The sequence below is a fragment of the Palaemon carinicauda genome, chromosome 1, assembly GCF_036898095.1.
Source record: "Palaemon carinicauda isolate YSFRI2023 chromosome 1, ASM3689809v2, whole genome shotgun sequence".
In the NCBI taxonomy this organism is placed as follows: domain Eukaryota; kingdom Metazoa; phylum Arthropoda; class Malacostraca; order Decapoda; family Palaemonidae; genus Palaemon; species Palaemon carinicauda.
In genome coordinates this window covers 135,839,355-135,859,885 of record NC_090725.1, presented here as the reverse complement: position 1 = coordinate 135,859,885, position 20,531 = coordinate 135,839,355, and the positions used below count along the sequence as shown (strand labels likewise).

Below are 20,531 nucleotides of genomic sequence, written 5' to 3'. Positions count from 1 at the left end.
GACCATCACTAGTCTCTTTCGCGTTGGCAATCGCCTACGTGCCCGCGCGATTCTTCACCTGCGCACTAGCGTTTTGTTAACGCACCACCGCTCGCCAACGCTCCGTCGCTTGCCGACGCGCCATCGCTTGCCGACACACCATCGCTTGCCGACGCGCCATCGCTTGCCGACGCGCCATCGCTTTCCGACGCGCCATCGATTGCCAACGCGCCTTCACTCGCCTACGGGCTATCGCTCGCCAGAATGCGCCATCGCTCATCAACGCGCCATCGCCCACCTACGCGTCATCGGTCTCCCGACCGCCTGCGCTCACCCGCGCGCCCACGTGCCTGCAAGTCCACGTGCCCGTGCGACCGCACGCCTACGCTCATGCGCGACCGCGCACATGCTCTCCAATGTTCGCCCGCGCGCGAACCAACGGTATTCCATTGCACGGACAGATGGTGTTCCGTCGCGCGGACAGACGGTGTTCCATCGCGCGGACGGACGGTGTTCCATCGCGCGGACCTACCGTGTTCCGTCGCGCGGTCCGACGGTGTTCCGTCGCGCGAACTTCGGCTTGATTCTTGCAGTATCCATTGCTCGCCTACGGGTTATCGCTCGCCGACCTCCAGCTCTCGCCCTTCCTACCACGCTCGCCCTCCTTCTGCGCTCCTTCGCGCACCTTCGTTTGCGTTCCTGCGTGCCCGCGCTTGGGCGCTTCCACGTTCGCCCACGCGCCAACCATTGATTTACCATCGCGCGAGCGCCAGGGCGATTGCGACCCGCGTTTCCCGTTGGGGTTTCGCAGCATGGCCAGCCTGGCGAGTCTTCTGGAGCGATTTTTCCAGAACACGGCCTCACCCCGTAAACGCAGAGCATGGCACATGCAAGAGCAGGAAGAATCTTCAGGGAGGTCTGAGCAACATTCTTCTTTCCAGAACCTGGGTTAGCCCTTCCCCATCATTCCCTGGAAGGGTTTTGCCAGGGAGCTTTCCATTCGAGATTTCTCCATCGGCCAAGGGGTGACTGGTTTACCCCTTCCTCTTCTCCATCTCGTGAAAGGGGCTTACCAGGTCCTTTCCCTCCTCGGTTGCGACCCGAGGTTTTGTTCAAGGAAGCTACAGGAAGGTCATGGGTACTTTCCTCCTCTCATGCTTAAGCACCTTGGCATTTCGTCGCCAAGTTTCGAACTTGCGGGCAAGCTCGATGTTGGACCATCTGGACGCAATGACCGAGGGCTTCTTTTCGGGTGTCTCATCCGTGGATATCGACAACCTCAGACACCCTTCCATCCTTGGGAAGAGTTTGTTTGTGCCCAAGGACAGAGACATAGACAGCGGCTGTGCGGAGGAAGTCGACTTCCGTTTTTCACTCCTCCAAGGCGCTTTCTTCCAGACCCTGCAGGGCTCCAGCGCCTCTCTCTTTCAGCCTCGTCGGCCTAAGTTATCGGACTGGCTACGACAACTGAGACAAGGTGTCCAATAGCAGTCCCCTCCTGTCAGGAACAGGTAGCACGGGAGGATCTCCCGGGGGGCATAGTCCTAGAGGGAGCGGCAGAGTTCATGAACTCTAGGATTGGCAACCCCCCCTTGCAGGTTTCACGCTGCGAGGATGCCTAAGGTTACTCATCTGGATAACAGCTTCCTGATGCCCAGGACTTCTTCTTCCGTTGCCCTTTCCACCTCCGAAGCTCCCCCTCGAGCGGCCTCTTCCGAGAGGCCGGCGAGTGGTAGCATAGACCGTATTGCTTTTGATCAATCCCGGGGTGCGGGAGAGGTAGTTGCCTCCCATAGCGAGGCAGCTGCCCCGCCTCCCCCGGAGGAGGGTTTTGTTTCTAACAACGATTTATTGCAGCTTTGGGCTTCCTTGGGGCATCAGGGTTCGCCCTCCAAGGAAGCCCTGTTTGACATGATCAAACTTGGTGCAGCCATCAAACAATCGCCAACTACAGCGGAGATAGATCCTCTGTCTGTGGTTGACGTTGTTGTGACGGAGACATCCCGGGGGTCTAGCCAAACTCGCGTTCCTGTGGCTGAGGTAGCTGAAGGCTTAGACTCTCCCTCCAAACATCCTTCGAGGAAGGATCTAAGTCCCACGGATTCTCCTGCCGACGATTCTCCCCCTCGGGGGAGTTCACTTACAGAGACTCCTCTTCGGAGGCCCATTGATGGTCAGCTTGCTGATCCCACGGCCCCTCGTGGGCGTATAAGGCGGAAGGCTCGTCCTCCCCTTTGCCGTAGAGGCTTTCCTTCGCCTTACAAGGGGGTTAAGAGGCGCCTATTTGGCTCGTCGTCACCACAATCCTCTGCGGAGGAGACGACTCGCCGTTCACCTGTCCTGCCAGCTACCAACCTAGACCTCTCCGGGGATCTTTCGCGATCCCCTTCGGAGGATGGCCGTCCTTCGGGACATTGTGACCTGTCGCCCAGACCATCCACTTCCAGAGTTCCTGATGCGCGTGACGCGCCACCTGATACTGCCACTGCGCAGTCTCCGGGCCCTTCGGGGCTGAAGGGTCTTGAGCGCAAAACTGCGCCTCTTGCCCTCAAGCGCCAGGCTCCGCCTGAGCGCTCTCCTGCTGATGATGCTGCTGTTCCTGACTTAGCGCCTCGGCGATCAGACTCAGGCATTCTCGCCTCCGTTCCTGTTACGCGCCAGGGTCCCCCTGCGTGTCCACGCCCTTTGGCGCCTTCCAGCAGTTCTTGAGATAGCGCGCCAGCGCTCACCTGCGCATACGCGCCAAGTTCCTGACACGGCGCTCCAGCGCTCACCTGCGCATACGCGCCCACCGGTGCCCCAGAGGCCAACTGCACCATCGCGCCCACCAGCAGTTCCTGATACGGCGCTCCTGCGCTCACCTGCGCAGGAGCGTCCACCGGTGCCCCAGCGGCCACCTGCGCTCACGCGCCCTCCAGCGCCTTGGCGCCCTCCAGTTCCTGCATCGTCGCGCGCGGTCCAGGAGGCACCTAAGCTTTCGCACAGGCGCCTACAAGTTCCTACGGACTCGTCGCGCCCGTCTGGGGAGACGCGCGTCACGCGCGGTTCCAGCTCCAGCGCCCACGCGCTCACCAACGCGCCCTCACGCTGTGACATCTCAGAGCATCGCCCAGGAGGCTCCCAATTTAGCGCACGGGCGCTCACGGCCGCCTCTGGGCTCTCCCTCCAGACCGCGCGAGCTTGCATCTGATGCAACCGCGCACGACACTCCGGTAACGCGCCCTGTTCCTACTACACGCCCCGTTCCTGTATTCAAGGCGACCAAGGAAGCCCTTCAACGAACACCAGAGCGTCCTCATCCAACGGCACGCCCTGCGCGGCCGCCACAACAACGCACTCCGGTGCGACCGCATCTTGATGCGCGCCATGCGCGCCCACGATCACCGGCGCGACCAACACGCCCACAGGCGAGTATGCCGGTCTTATCCGACCAGCGCCAACCGCCGCGCCAACGTTCCATCCAGGTCGCTCGCGACCCTGCTCCAGCGCTAACGCGCCCTCAGCCGATTCTTCCGGACACGCGCTCAGGCGCCCCCGTTATCTCGCGCCCTTTGGGGCCGCACCAGGTCGCTGCGCGCCTGCGTGTTCGGCTGCCTCCTGCTCGCCACATGCCCTCGCCATCGGCTACGCGCTCTCGCAACCACGCTCCAGCTGCTGCGCGCCCACGCGCCCGCGCTATCGCCAGCGCGCCTTCGCTCCTGATTCCCCGCCTGCGCGCCTGCGCGCCCGCCCCCGCCCACGCGGATGCGCGCGTGCGAGTTTCTAGTATTGCGCGAGTTTCTAGTATTGCGCGAGTTTCTAGTATTGCGCGAGTTTCTAGTATTGCGCGAGTTTCTAGTATTGCGCCAGCCATTCACGCGCGATCCTGACCAGGGCCCGGCTTACGAGCCCCAGCGCGAGAGCCGCCAGGCAGACTCCTCTTCGTCGCGTTCCCCTCCCCACAAGCGCAGACCAGCGCGCTCGCCGGAGGAGGGGCGCTTCCCAGACAGGTCTAGGGACTCTTCTCTTTCAGCCCTGCAGGCGAACCCTCGTTTGTCGACTCCTCCTAGGGATCCCTCGATCCCCTTCCCTCCAAAGGGGGTGTCCGACAGCACGACTGTCAGACAGCAGCCCTGGTTCGGCATCCTAGTCAGAGCCCTTGTGCAGGCTATTAAGCCCGCCCTCTCTGATTCGGGCCACGAACCAGCGGCAGCTTCTTCCCCCTGAAGAGGAAGAGAGGAGTCTCTCCCGTGGAACCTCCTCCGAGGCCTATTCTGTGTCCGCGCAGATCCTTGCGCAAGGCTCCTTCTCCCCCCCAGACCTTCTCGGCCTCCCCTGCAGAGGAGGATTACCCCTCCTCAGGAGAGTCGGATGAGCCGGAACACTCCCCCATCGCACCAATGGGGGAGGCTCCGCCTCTCCCCAAGAGGTCGTCTCATCCAGAGGTGGAGAAGAGCCTGCCCCCTTCGCTGCTCGAGTCTAAGGACTATAAGACGATTCTCAAATCGTCAGCGAGGATCAGGCAGGAACCGTCTAGAGCCGTCGAGGATGTCCACGTGTCCCCCCAGGAAAAGCCACTGGGGACGGGAGACTTCGCCGCAAGTCCTTCGGGAGGAGAGCACCTGGAGTCAGAACACGCCTTCTGGCAAGTCCTGACCCTCATGAGGAACCTTAATGGGATCCCAGACCCTGAGGTCCCACCTCGTGAAGGGAAGGACACGGTCCTGGACCGCGTCTACGGCACCCAGAAACCCTCTAGGGCCATTGCAGCTTTGCCCTGGTCTCAGGGGATGAAGAGTGCCAGGGACAAGGTCGAGGGCCAGCTCTCTGAGCTTGCCTCCCCTAGCAGATCGAGTACCGGTAATAAGCTCCTCCCTCCTCCTTGAGTCCACCAGAGGAGGTACTTCGAGATCCTCGAGGAGTCTTGTCTGAGTCTTCCCTTACACCACTCCGTGGAAGAACTCACAGGGGGAGTCCCTCTTGAGAGACTCTCCAACCGGCACGTGTCCTTCTCAGCCACTGAGATCCTAAGCCAGGAGAAGGTCACCAAGTGCGCCATGCAGGCGACTTCGTGGCTCGACATCTGGCTGTGGTCTCTGGGCATCCTGGTGCGGTCCGAGGACCTCTCCATAGAAAGCACCAGGAAAGCGCTGGAAACCTTTCTTCTCTCAGGCACACGGACCATTGAGTTTCTGGCCCACCAAGTCTCGAGCTTGTGGGCCAATGCGATCCTCAAGCATCGGGACGCTGTGGCCGAGAGGTTCCATTATAAGGTACCCAGTGCAGAGGCTAGCAGGCTCAGACACTCTTCCGTTCTCGGTAAGAGCCTGTTTGAGCCTAAGGATGTGGAGCTCACTGCTGAGAGGTGGAGGAAGTCTAACCAGGATTCTCTCATCCACAGGGCCCTGACATCGAGGCCCTACAAACCTCCAGCAGTCCAGCAGCCCCGTCCGGCTAAGGACACAAAGAAGACGACCACAGCGAAGCCCAAGGTGTCTAAGCCCTTTCCTGCCAAGAGCAGAAGGGGCAAGAAGTCCTCCAGGGGAGGCAAAAACCCTAGAGGTACCATCCGAGGCCAGAAGCGCTAGGGTTGGCAATCCCCCTGCATGTCCACCAGTGGGGGGATGCCTACAGAGTTGCGCGACAAGGTGGCAGCAACTCGGGGCGGATGCCTGGACGATCTCCGTGATCTCTCTAGGTTATTGCGTCCCGTTCACAGCCTCTCTACCTCCCCTGACAGCGAATCCAGTGTCGTTGAGCTCTTTTGCCATGGGATCGGCAAAGGGGCAGGCCCTCCGGGCCGAAGTCTAGACCATGTTGGAGAAGGACGCTCTCCAGGAGGTTGTAGACGGGTCCCCAGGCTTCTACAGTCGACTCTTTCTTGTGAGAAAGGCGTCTGGAGGCTGGAGACCAGTCATCGACCTCTCGACCCTGAACGGGTTTGTCAAGCAGACTCCGTTCAGCATGGAGACGGCAGACACGATCAGACTTGCAGTGAGACCACTAGACTTCATGTGCACACTGGACCTGAAGGACGCGTACTTCCAGATCCCAATCCATCTGTCTTCAAGGAAGTACCTGAGATTTTGCCTAGACAACAAGATCTACCAGTTCAAGGTGCTGTGTTTCGGTCTCTCCACAGCCCCTCAGGTGTTCACCAGAGTATTCACCAGTTGACTTTGTGGGGCTCTTTGTCAATAGATATTTTTGCCACAAAGCTTGACAAAAAGCTTCTGGTCAACTGTTTAGCAATCCCAGACCCAGCAGATGCCTTCCATAACTTTTGGATGACCTCAGCACTTATGCTTTTCAATCATTCAGTTTGATTCAAAGGATATTCTGCAGGATAATGATTACCCCAAATCTCAGGCTGTCCCTGGTGGCTCCTAAGTTGCCACGAGGAGAGTGGTACCCAGACCTGCTGATGCTTCTGACAGAAATAACTACCAGTATGCCCAATCTCCTTTGTGTGCCCCACATGTAGAGATTCCATGGCACACTGACATCCCTTCCTCTTCATGGATGGAGACAATCTAGCATCTCGTCTGAGGGAAAGGGTTTTCACGAGGCACTAAAGGAGATGTCTTGATATCTCTGGAACTCCTCTGCAGCAGTCTATCAGGTAAAATTGGCTTGTCTCCAATTGGTGCCATGGAAGGGGTAACTCTCCACTTGGAGCTTCTCAGCAATTGATTTTAGATTTTCTCGTATACCTTCGCCAGGACAAACTACTCTCAGTTGCAGTGGTGAAAGGCTGTCACTCAGACTTGAGCCAGGTCTTCCAACCGAGGGGTTAGACCTTTCTTCACCATAGAAACTGTCGATGCTGTTGAGGAACTTTGAGCAGTCTTGCCTGCCAAGAGAACTCAGACCACAGTATTTCTTATAGAGCATTGTATTTTATCCCAAGGGATGGAGAAGGGTCTATTTCCCTTCAATCCAGAGGTTGCGGCAAAAGTCTAGAACCCTGCTGTCGAGGATGATAGATTTGGTCTCTCCATCTCCTTCCTTCAGGATGCAACCTACAGTACAGAGGATTTGCTTCTTTGTCCTGTGAAGGTGCATAGATGCTACTTGAAGAGAACCCAACTCGAGGCCACAGATTCAAAGTTTTATTAGTGCTGGCAGGACTTAAAAGAAAGGATATCAAGGAACACCATTTCCTTCTGGCTTTGTGAAACCAACAAGAAGGCTGCCTATCCCCAAACAGAAAAAAGACCTAATAATTCAATCCCAGTATAGGCCCATGATGTCAGAGGAATTGGCTTTATCCTAGCTTGTAAGAAATATCTGTTAATGGCACAAGTATCGAAGGCCAGAGTCTGGAAACACCATACAACCTTTACATTACAGATTATATCCACAAGTCTATGGACACATTTTCACTGGGACCTGTGATAGCTGCTCAGCAGGTTGTGCAACATACCCAGCTCCTCACAGGATAAGAGACATATTGTCTAAGATAAAAGTCGTGACATTAGACTAGGATGAAAGGTAGTGTATTTGCCCAATTTTTCCTCTCTTCCTTCCCCTTTCATAGAAAGCAGTGGTCAAATGTTATTTGCTGGATCAGATGTATAAGCCAAGTAATCTTCCACACCAAGCACTATTCTATCTCTAATGATACAGAGGTATCTTCCCCATTCTCCTTACATTGGCAATATATCCTGACAAGGTTAATAGGATTTTCCTGTGACTATCTGGCCATCTAGCCTAACTTTTGAGATTCTTCAGTCAAAGTTACATGGTGGCATGATTCAATATCCCCCACCTCTCAAGATTTAAGTGCCTTCTCATCCCAGGATTTTAAACCAGCCGGTATGGTTATAGGAGATTCCTCCCATCTAATGATAAGTCTCCTATTAAAGGACGAGGGTTTGTATTCATGTTGGAACAAATCACAAATTTTGAAAGTAATTTGTACTTTTTTTAACTTCAAACCGGAGTCTTTCAAGTTTCACTTCCTGCCTCAATCTTCCACAACCCATAGGTAAAGGTTAAAGTTGCATATCAATGTGATGGCTTCCCTGCCACCCGCCAGTAACTACCAATACACCTTGTAAGAATTTTAATAGCCGAGTTCCAGTCAAGCTAAAATTATACTTCTATTTAAGGACTTATGTTTGTGTAGTTAGGAAAATACTAATTACTTTTGAAATTTGTGAATTTTGCTTTGTCACCTGAATTGTTATAACTGATAGAGCTGTCAGACACCCTATAAGAATCTTTTCCACCAACAGGTGTGTCAGCCCCTTCTTTTCTTCAATGCTACAAGTTGACACAATCTGCTTTTAGTATACAAATTGCAGCACCTGAGGTAAGATACCTTTAGTGTTTTGTATGGTAAGACTCTATATTAATGACATCCCTATTTCCAAGCCATGAAAAATGTACATGTAATAATGGAAATAAGATTAAAAAAAGGACATTTTACAGTATCATAATTCTTATCTGTTCCGACATTAATACAAACTGATGTCAGGCAGGCAGCTGGTTGGGACTGCGGTCCATCCCAAAAGCCAAAGCAAACTCCTTCAAAAGAAGGTAACTATGTTACCCCATACGAATTGGAAAAAACACGCTAATAGAAGTTTTCTATTTATAGGGATATTATTTTCGGCAAAGCTGAAAGACGAGCCCTAAGACTTTTAGTGAGGATTAACATGCTAGTTAGCTGGGGTGGATGTTGGCCTGCTACCTCGCTTTCTCACACACCTGGGTTGAGTAACCACTTGTTTTGGCTCAGAGAACGGACGTTGCCGCTTTCCGCCTCCAACATGACTTGCCATTGTTGACTTAATTGCTTTTTAAGCTTTTTCTTTCTCAGTGTGATTGTTTTTCTCCTTAACTCTCCTCATGTGGATATGTCCTTTCATGTCCTCTGTTGAGACACTCGCATTCGGTATGTCCGTCCTACCGGGGGCTGCACATTGATCAGGACAACACCTGTCCTGAATACGAGGAGGGGTCTGCCTCCCAGTGGGAGAGGTTTGGGCGATGGAGCAAGAAGAAGTCCAAGAGAGATTCTTTGCCTTTGGGGTCTTCCTCGATGTTGAAAAAACATAGGACTTCTTCCTTGACCTCCTGATATCTTCCTAAAGCTCCTGCTTAATTGATCTCGCGTAGCGTAGACCGGCTAACACCAGGTCAACCTTGGGGGTTTGAGGTTCGAGGGACAGGACTGCTTCCCCTAAAGAAGCATTTCTGCCCCTTCCCTCGGGCAGAGCCTTTTATTTTTCTTATGTATTGCAGGTTTGGCTGTCACTGGGTAAGACCGGTCCCCTTTGCCCTGGAGTGTCTTCTACCTTTACTGCTGAAGGGTCCCGCCCTTTGCCTTCAACTGCTGTTGCCGAAGACTGCGTTCCCCCCTATTCTGAGCTGACTCTTCCTTCGGGCGTAGAGCAAAGTCAGAGGCAGTTCGCTCCTGCAGGTGGACATCTCTCTTCAAGATTCTATTGTGTCTCATTGCTGACATCCCTCCCTTCGGAGCAAGTCTCCTCTGCAGAGGAACCTCGCTGCTGTAGATGAGCTCCTTACAAGGATTGTCACTTCTTCGTCCATGAAGCATAGTCTTCCTCAACGCTCTCGATGTTCTCCTTCTCCTTCGGTCAGATGTCTCTTCAGTTCCTCCAAAGACCAACGATCTTCTCCCTCGCCTGCTAGATATTTGCCTTCGGCGTGTCGTCCTTAGCGAGCTACTTGTCCCTCGTCACCATGTGACCGTCATTCGTCACCTCGTGATCGTCACTCTTTATCTCTGGATCGGCACTCATCACCTCATGACTATCACCCTCTTAATGAGAGAATGCCTTGATGAAGTCATTGAGCTTCAGCACGGCATTCTATTCCCGTGCTGAAACTTGGTGACGGGCAAGAGGGCTCTTGAACTTGGGGAAATTGCTCCCCCAGTTCGAATCTAAATTTCTCTCTTTCTTATCTTTTTCTTCCTCTTTATATTGCTTCAACCTTCTCCTAATATTATAAACTTTCCTTCATGTTGCTGCCCCAACCCTATGAGTAAAATTTCCCATATGTATATGTGTATATATTTACATATATATATGTATGTTTATTATTTTTTTTTTCTTTTTGGCATGGATGTTTCTACATCTGTTATTGCCACTTGGGCGGATGTTTCTACATCCAGTATTGCTGCCTGCTTTGATGAATGGGAAAGGTGTCACGGTTGGGAGGTGTTTGTGCTCAAAGCTATATGTGAGAGTATTGGATGATCTCAGCCATCCCGAAGATGGTTTGGACCTTTTTGGCGGAACTATTCTCAAGTGTTGGGTCTTCGGAATCCAGGGGGATCCAATGCTTGGGGTAGGACTCTCGGCTTTTGGCCAGAAGCCCGTCATTACAGATATGGGGAGGATGATTCCATAGTTTCTTGGTCTCAGTCCTAACAGGCGGGTTTAGCTTACACCTGTGCCTCTATATCTGTTTTGATGCTATCCTTCGGGTAGGGTATGGAGTGGACCATCTGGGAAGTATACTCTCACTATGCCGGTAGTGGAGAGTGCAAATTTCCTTCCCAACATGTGATGCCTTAATGTTCTCAAGCAGGTAAATCAAACTATTCAAAATATCACTCTTCTCTTTTCTTTATTCTAATGGATTCTTGTGACAACGACCCCACCTCCCCTGGATATGCTGACTCGCCCCCGGCACCGTTGACGACCTCTGGCAATTAATTTAAAGAAAACTCCGTTGACGACGAAGGAACTAAAAAGGACTATTCTTTAAACATTCGGAAAAAGGGTAATTTGGGCAAAACAGGAAAACTGAATGTCCTGCACGTTACCCAAATCCCATTTGAAGCTAATTATGATGTGCTACATAAAATATTTAAGTGTTACAGATTAATAAAAGAAATTAGAATGAAACTTCAAGATGATAATTGGGAATCTTGATTATCATTTAATTGTCACGAGGAAGCATTTAATGCAAGCCGTAACATTGTTGATATTAAAGTAGGTAATATGAGTGTTAAGGGTGCTTTGTGTGATGGGGCACCTAAAGATCTGGATGTCTACAGACCAGCAGACTGGGTTGATAAAGATATAGAGGTAGATATGCCATCCCAAAGAAAGCCAAAACCACCAATGTGGCTTCTTGCTCAATCTATAGTAGGTACGAAAAATTATTTTAAGATCTGCAAATTTCTTCAGAGGAAGGTAGGTACAATCGCACCTGGAGATATATCTCGATTCGGGAAGGAAAGTTACTTGATAAAGGACAAGTCATACACAGTCTGATATACTGTCCAATTTGAAGACAATAAATGATGATATAAAATTGGACATCAAACCCCATCTAAACTTTAGCTATGGAAGGGGAGTGGTTTTCAATAGGGATCTATATGAATTTACCGAAGAGGAGATATTGGCTATGTGTCCACTATCAGAGTGGAAAGTACATAAAGTACCTGGAATATCAATGATTGTTCTTACTTTCCAGGATGCTGATGTACCTTTCCATATAGACATAGAAAATGAAAGGATTAAAGTTCAACCTTTTAAGCAGAAGCCACTGCAATGTTATAATTACTTTAAATTTGGACATCCTTCCAAAGTTTGCAATAATGAAAAAATTTGTAATACTTGCTCCAGTATTTACCATGGGGAATGCACACTTAAGGCAAGGTGCTTAAACTGCAACTCTAATCATAAATCTAATGATATGAGCTGCCAGTTTTATAAGTTAGAAGAGGCTGCTCTCAATAAATCAATTATTGAATATGTAAGCGTGGGGCATGCCAAGAGATTATTAAATAAATCTAATACTTATGCAAAGACATTAAAAACAGGAGAAAAAGTTCCTCGGGAATCATCTCACCCACCTACTACTGTAGGTAGTTCTCGAAAAAGGAATTCACCATCTATTGATAAAGTGCTGCATAAGACAAGAACATCTCCTCCTAAAGATTTATCATTGAGTATCAACAAAAAAACATTACCCACCACTATCAAACCTTTGTCCCCCATTACAAAGGATAGTACTAACCTCTCCCAGGCCATATCCTTGCCTGATTTAATGGATATTCTACCTGACACCAAGTTATCAGGTGTACCTGTTGTGGGGAAGGTACAAAAACCTGGTAACTCACAACCTATTAATCGTAAAAGAGAGAGAGCTCCATCTCTCTCACCCCCTTCCATAAGAAATATTAGACTTATGACATCAAATAAATATGATGTTTTGTCTGTTGATGTTGCCGATCAATCAGAAGACAATTTAAATAAATCAGAAATTCAAGTTGAGGTCCACCATCCCCCTCAACAAATAGATCAAAAGGATACAAAGAAAAACACCAACGTAAAACCCAACATAACAGACCATCTCTGAAGAAACCTACTGGTAATAATGTTAGATTAAAAACTGCTAATGGGAAGACCTCATCCAAGATGTCTTCCAGAAATAATCCATAGTTTTCTCCTCAATTTTGCAATGGAACTGTCAGGGTTTAAGGGCGAAATTTGAAGAACTTAGGCTCCTAATTCATGAACATTCCCCCATAATTCTATGTCTACAGGAAAGTATGCTTGATACTAACACTCCTTGTCCTCGAGAGTATGTTAGCTATAGAACACCATATAATCATCAAGCTGGGAGCCATGGTGGAAGTCTCATGTACGTTCGTCGAGATGTTCTCAAATACCTATGTCTATATATACAACCCTGCAGGCAGTGGTTGTACAAATTGATATAGGAAGAAAATATACAATATGCTCTCTCTACTTACCTCCAAATGATAATATTTTATATGATGATTTAGCAGAGGTCATTCAACAACTCCCTCAACCATTTCTCTTACTGGGAGATATGAATGGTAGACATCCTTTATGGGGTGATATTTTGGCAAACACAAGGGGCAATATTATCTCATCAATTGTGGAGAATGAGGCTGTGGGACTCTTTAATACAGGAGAGCCCACACACTTCCATGTTCATACAGGTACCTTGTCATGCATTGACCTTTCAATTGCAAGCTCTAACTGCCTTCTTGATTTTGATTGGAGGACATTAGATGATTGGCATATTAGTGATCATTCATCAATCATTGTAAACACCAACAAGGGTCCGCCTTTACAAAGATCGCCATGATGGAATCTTGACAAGGCAGACTGGGTTAAATTTTGTGAGCTAAGTGAAATCGAAGGGAGTGCAGAACAGTTTGAAAGTATTGATGATGCCATAGACCTACTGAATGGAACTCTCCATACAGCAGGAATCAATTCGATTTCCAAAACCACAGGACTATTCAAAAGACGACCAGTCCCGTGGTGGTCTTCAGAATTAACAGCCTTGCACAGAGCCACCAGAAAATCTCTTGACTAGATTGCGTAGATGCCGTACAGATGAAAATTTGAAAACATACAAAAAGTGTAGAGCACAGTTCCGCCGTGCCATGAAAGAAGCTAGACGCCAATCTTGGGTGGATTTTGTTTCCTTCATTAATAGTAGAACACCACCATCTTCTGTATGGAGGAAAGTGAAAAAGATTGCAGGCAAATTCACCCCAAACCCACCACCAGTGTTGAAAGTGAATGGTCAGTATGTGACTGAAGGAATTGAAGTTAGCAATGCCCTGGCTGACCATTTTTCAATATTAAACTTACCCGATAATCATGTAGCTGTCAACTCCGTTGCCCGACAGAATTCTACGGAAGGGATACGCCAGCGATCGCTATACAAGAGGGGGGTGTACTCACAAGCGCCACCTGTGGCCAGGTACTGCAGTACTTCTTGTTGACACCACTACAATTTTTCCTCTGTCGTGCTTCCGGCAAGACGTTCATGGATACGCTTATAATTTTGGAGTCTTGTTCACGGTTTTTGGTGAAGTATTGCTCTAAGATTTCAGCTTTCGCTATTCAGGAAGTTTTATTATTAGCTTAGCTAACTTTTGGAATTAATTTGATTAATTATGGTGACGAAGAGAGTATGAACTCTCTTTCACCTTTAAATGGCCGACCCTTCCCTTAGACGGAAGTGTTGGTGTCTAAGAGAGTATAGACTCTCTTTCTTAATTTTGCTTAACAAAAGTTATAGATTTATTTTATATCTCTCCGCCTTTTATAGGCCTCTTCGATTAACTTCCTTTTATTATAAACTTATTAAAATTAATTTTTATTTTTGTTTATATTCGACCTCTCCTAATAGTAGGCGGTCTTTTCTTGGTACCGAAGTTAATTAACATTGAGCCCGTCATTTCGGTTTTACCTGTTAACATATTATGCTATTTTAATGTTTTTGAAAGAATTTCTTTGATAGTCTCGTACTGTTTTCAAAGTTGAACTAACGTTTTGTTTTGTCTCTGCAGTTGTTGACGTTCAGAACGTTCAACTTGCGCTCTATCGTTACGATAGAGAGAGAATTTTCACGGTGTCACGTTGCAGTAAGAGTAACCGTGTCTAGCGTTTTGTTCATTCTTTCTTAACTTAATGGTTTTAATTCTAATAAAGGAACTTTTCATTTTGGGAAATATTTCAGTTTTTTCCTTTAACAATAATATGTTTTAACGATATATATGATTAGGCTCTTCTCTCAGGTTCTAAGTCAAGAGAGAGAGAGAGAGAGAGAGATAGAGACGGAGGGAGAAAGAGGAGGATAAACGTTTCGTTCAAGCGAGTAACGTTGTTATCGTTTTTGCTCTTCTCCCTAGTCTCTTTAGGGGAAGAAGGTAAACGTTTCTAGAGTTTTTTCTTGTTCTCAAGCTTTATGCGGTGAGAGATTTTAAACGTAGTTTATTTGATCTAGTGTTTAGTCTCTTTCCAGCCACTGAATTATTTATCTTTCATTAGATTTTTCTGTTACATTGTAATTCTGTTTTCGCAATTACTAACTTTTGAGAAAGGATAGAATTGCGTGTTTCAGGTACAAACCACTTAAAGTTTCGAGTTCAGTGAAATAAGTGCAAATAGAAAATCAAAAGTGATAAGTGATTAGCGCAAAGTGTGTCAGTGTTGTGCGTGAGGGTACTTCTGTGCGTGCCAGTCGTCCTCCCAGTCCGGGACCTCTTGCAAGCTCCCAAGCCCAGGGGAGTAGCAATGTCGAAGGGCAAAAGGGTTCGGCAGGCCTTGATCGGCGCACAGAAGTATCCTCGGTGGTTGCGGGCGTGTCTTACAGAGACCGTCACTCCCACCCGCAGATGATTGAGCCCTTATTTTGCTCGTCTGCAGAAGAAATTTCGGGGAGAAAACGCTGGTCTCAGGTCTCAAGACCTCTTAAACGTAAAGTCCAGACCTATGCCAGACGTACGAAGTTAGAGTTCAACAACCCGGATGCAGTCATTGGGTTAGCTCTGACTCTCCTCAGTCATCAGGTGACTGCACACCTCCTAAGAGAGGTAAGGCGATGCCTCAACAGACCTCATCTTCTATTAAGGCTTTGCCTCAACAGACCTTATCGTCTGTTGATCCCAAGACGACTTTGCTGCAGTCCATGCAGTCGCAGCTTGCGGTCTTAATGCGTGAGTTTCAGGCTGAGAAGGTTACACCTCCTCCTGCGAACGCTCCGCCTCTCCGCAGTCCAGTCTGCCAGGCGTACGAAGTTGAGGTTCCTCAGGCTACCTTTCCGCGTTCTGAGTTGCCAGTTACCAGCGGTGTGTAGCAACCTCCGCCTCCTCCTGCGAGAGCTCCGCCTCACCGCAGTCCAGTCTGCCAGGCGTACGAAGTTGAGGTTCCTCAGGCTACCTTACCGCGTTCTGAGTTGCCAGTTACCAGCGTTGTGCAGCAACCTTAACCTTCCTTAAGGCAACCTCAGCAATGGGAGCAGGAGTCTTATGCCTTACTTCCTCCGCTTCCGCTTGCGGTTCCACCAGCGAGGCAACAATCTCTTGAGGTACGACAACCTCTTCCATCAATGAGGCAGCCACCTCAGCACTCGCTGCAGCGACCTAAACCCTCCTCAAGGCAAGAGTCTCAACTCCTTAGGCTAGCACCTCAGGAACCTCAACTCGCGAGACAAGAACTGCGTTCTGCGAAGCCGCTACCTCAACTCTCGCAGCTCACACCTCAGGAACCTTAACTCGTTCCTCAGGAACCTGCTACTGCGCATCCGCAACCCTTACAGCAAGCGCAACTCCTGAGGCAGCAACCTCATGCTATGAGTCAGCCACCTCAACGCATGCATCTGCCATTTTTTCCTCAACTTGAGCTTCTTCCCATTCAACTTGGGAATAACAAATGACAATAATAACACCTCATTACTTTCATAACTTGCATTTGTAATCATATACATGTATGCCTACACAAACATTATGATAATGGAGGTTATTTGTATTACTTATATAAAAATATATATGTATTCCTTGCAATATATTTTTAACAAATCGCAAAATATGGCAAAAATATCTTCTAAACAAATGAATCATGAGTTATGAATGTAAGGTAATATTATGTTGATATTAAACCCCATGCAAGCATGCATGAAGTAATGCAGTGTTGCCAACAGGGCGAGTTTCCCTTTCCTGAGGTGAAGTAGATTATAGTACATTTAGTGTAGCTTAATTCTACGATTATCATGCAGGCTATCAAATTCATCAACAAAACAGTCTAAATCAATTCCCTCGGCACGTGCACTTTCAATGGACGGTAATGCGATATTACTCACTCTAGCACTGGTCATGGAATTTCTGAGAAATGTTACACGCCATGCAACACGCTCTGCTTACCTTACAGCATGCTCTACATACAGCATGCTCTGCATACAGCATGCTCTGCATACAGCATGCTCTGCATACAACATGCTCTGCATACCTTACCGCATGCTTCTCAGTCACACATCTTTGGTTGTTGCCAACTCACTAGACTGTCAAGCAGTTTCATAACGTTGCCTTCTAGTCTGCTGCTTTTGCACCAGTGAAACCCTCACTGAGAGAACTTAGCTTTTCTCGGATATGGTCCCTGTAGATGAGAAAGTGCTTTTCTCCCTCCTTCTGATATTCCCTTGAGGACTCTGTCATTTGGAGAGGAGCCTTTAGCTGCGTAGCCTCCTATGGACTTTTATTTAAGCATAACATGCTCCCAGGGAAGGTAATGGTTCCACTTCAGTCGCTAACCCCGTCTGTTACCACACCTGCTCCCATAAACCTTGAGCTGTGTTGCAAGACATGCAGTCCAAGCTTAGTCCTTGTTAGAGGATTTTTTTGTTTACGGAGTCAGTGTGTCATTGGGAAGACGTTCAACAACCAGCAGAAGTGACTTGTTGTGACGCAGTGCGGCAACCTCAGCAACCCGATAAGGAGTTGTCTGTACGACCCAGACAGTCTAGACAGCTTCGGGTTGTCACTGTACTTCCTCGCTTCCCCATGGTTGACAGTTCACAGACTGTGCAGCAGTACCATGATCTTGTGTCCGGCTCCGTCAGACGACTGGCTTTTAAGAGCTCCCACAAGTCGTCGCTGTCTGGAGATTCTCAGATGGACTATGGATCTGACCAAGGAACTGGGCCTCCTGGTCAATTTTGAGGAGTCTCAGCTCGTCCCATCCCAGACCATTGTCTCCCTGGGTATGGATCTTCAGAGTCGAGCTTTTCGGGCTTTTCCGTCGGCCCCAAGGATCTTCCAAGCCCTAGAATGCATCCAGAGCATGCTGAGAAGGAACCGATGCTCAGTCAGGTAGTGGATGAGTCTAACAGGGACACTTTCATCGCTGGCCCTGTTCATCGTGTTAGGGAGACTCCACCTCCCCCCCTTCAGTATCATCTAGCTGCTCACTGGATAAAGGACATGACGCTAGAGACGGTCTCAGTTCCTGTTTCCGAAGAGAGGAGGTCTTCTCTCGCGTGGTGTAAGAACAGCTTTCTTCTCAAGGAAGTCTATCTTTGGCTGTTCAGAAACCCGACCGCCTTCTCCTCTCGGACGCATCAGACACGGGCTGGGGTGCGACTTTGGACGGACAGGAATGCTCGGGAACATGGAATCAGGAACAAAGGACACTTCACATCAATTGCAAGGAGTTGTTGGCGGTTCTTCTGGCCTTGATAAACTTCAAGTCCCTCCAGCTTAACAAAGTGGTGGAGGTGGACTCTGACAACACCACAGCCCTGGCTTACATCTTCAAGCAGGGAGGGACTCTTTCGTGAATTGTTCTAGATTGCAAGGGACCTCCTCATCTGGTCTAAAGATCGAAAGCTCACGCTGGTAACGAGGTTCATTCAGGGCGGTATGAATGTCATGGCAGATCACCTCAGCCGGAAGGGTCAGGTCATCCCCACAGAGTGGACCCTTCACAAGAATGTTTGCAGCAGACTTTGGGCCCTGTGGGGTCAGCCAACCATAGATCTGTTCGCTACCTCGATAACCTAGAGACTCCTGTTGTTTTGTTCTCCGATTCCAGACCCAGCAGCAGTTCACGTGGATGCTTTTCTGCTGGATTGGTTCCATCTCGACCTGTATGCATTCCCGCCGTTCAAGATTGTCAACAGGGTACTTCAGAAGTTCTCCTCTCGCAAAGGGACACGGCTGACGTTGGTTGGCTCCGCTCTGGCCCGCGAGAGAATGGTTCTTAGAGGTACTGCAATGGCTGGTCGACATTCCCAGGACTCTTCCTCTAGGAGTGAACCTTCTACGTCTACCTCACGTAAAGAAGGTACACCCAAACCTCCACGCTCTTCGTCTGACTGCCTTCAGACTTTCGAAAGACTCTCAAGAGCTAGGGGCTTTTCGAAGGAGGCAGCCAGAGCGATTGCCAAAGCAAGGAGAACATCCACTCTCAGAATCTATCAGTCTCAAGGGGAAGTCTTCCGTAGCTGGTACAAGACCAATGCAGTTTCCTCAACCAGTACCACTGTAACCCAGATTGCTGACTTCCTGTTATATCTAAGGAAAGTAAGATCCCTTTCAGCTCCTACGATCAAGGGTTACAGAAGTATGTTGGCAGCGGTTTTCCGCCACAGAGGCTTGGATCTTTCCACCAACAAAGATCTACAGGACCTCCCTAGGTCTTTTGAGACCTCAAAGGAACGTCGGTTGTCCACTCCAGGCTGGAATCTAGACGTGGTCCTAAGGTTCCTTATGTCATCAAGATTTGAACCTCTCCAATCAGCCTCTTTTTAGGACCTCACATTAAAAACTCTTTTCCTCGTGTGCTTGACAACAGCTAAAAGAGTAAGTGAGATCCACACCTTCAGCAGGATCATTGTTTTCACATCTGAAACGGCTACATGTTCCTTGCAGCTCGGTTTTTGCTAAACGAGCTTCCTTCACGTCCTTGGCCTAAGTCGTTCGAGATCCCAAGCCTGTCCAACTTGGTGGGGAATGAACTGGAGAGAGTACTTTGCCCAGTTAGAGCTCTTAGGTACTATCTAAAAAGGTCTTAACCTTTACGAGGACAATCAGAAGCCTTATGGTGTGCTATCAAGAAACCTTCTTTTCCAAGTTCTAAGAACTCAGTTTCTTACTATTCAGGCTTCTGATTAGAGAAGCACATTCTCATCTGAAGGAAGAAGACCTTGCTTTGCTGAAGGTAAGGACACATGAAGTGAGAGCTGTGGCTACTTCAGTGGCCTTCAAACAGAGCCATTCTCTGCAGAGTGTTATGGATGCAACCTATTGGAGAAGCAAGTCAGTGTTCGCATCATTCTATCTCAAAGATGTCCAGTCTCTTTACGAGTACTGCTACACCCTGGGACCATTCGTAGCAACGAATGCAGTAGTAGGCGAGGGCTCAGCCACTACATTCCCATAATCCCATAACCTTTTAACCTTTCTCTTGAATACTTTTTATGGGTTGTACGGTCGGCTAAGAAGCCTTCCACATCCTTGTTGATTTGGCGGGTGGTCAATTCTTTCTTGAGAAGCGCCGAGGTTAAAGGTTGTGATGAGGTCCTTTAGTATGAGTTGCAGCCCTTGATACTTCAGCACCTTAGAGTTGTTCAGCCTCCTAAGAGGAACGCTGCGCTCAGTAAGGAAGACGAACTTATTTAAGGCAGAGTAATGGCTCAAGTCGACTTCCTTACCAGGTACTTGTAATTTCATTGTTATTTTGAATAACTGATAATATGAAATACGGGATACTTAGCTTCTTGATATACATGTACACTGGTTTTCACCCACCTCCCTGGGTGTGAATCAGCTACATGATTATCGGGTAAGTTTAATATTGAAAAATGTTATTTTCATTAGTAAAATAAATTTTTGAATATACTTACCCGATAATCATGATTTAATTGACCCACCCTTCCTCCCCATAGAACCAGTGGATCGAGGAAAAATTGAAGTGGTGTCAACAAGAAGTACTGCAGTACCTGGCCACAGGTGGCGCTTGTGAGTACACCCCCCTCTTGTATAGCGATCGCTGGCGTATCCCTTCCGTAGAATTCTGTCGGGCAACGGAGTTGACAGCTACATGATTATCGGGTAAGTATATTCAAAAATTTATTTTACTAATGAAAATAACATTTTTCAAATGTATCGTGCAAGAGTGTAGCAGCTCCTGGTCACCAGTACAGGAGCATTGAAGAAAAGAAAATTTTAAATTTTGTAACAGGAAGGGAAGAGTCATATAATTCTCCTTTTTAAATATTTAACTTAGCCGGTGAATATATAATAGCTGCAACTCTGCGGC

General features: G+C 48.5%; 1 protein-coding gene across 1 annotated transcript in view; it reads left to right on the top strand.

Annotated features, from left to right (window-relative positions):
• The window catches only part of LOC137651864 (glutamine amidotransferase-like class 1 domain-containing protein 1), a 245,366-nt gene that overhangs the window by 21,224 nt on the left and 203,611 nt on the right, over positions 1 to 20,531 (top strand). Inside the window, exon 2 of the mRNA XM_068385083.1 lies at positions 8,199 to 8,275. Within this exon, the coding sequence (XP_068241184.1) occupies positions 8,199 to 8,275 (77 nt within the window). The remainder of the gene's footprint in view (positions 1 to 8,198; positions 8,276 to 20,531) is intronic.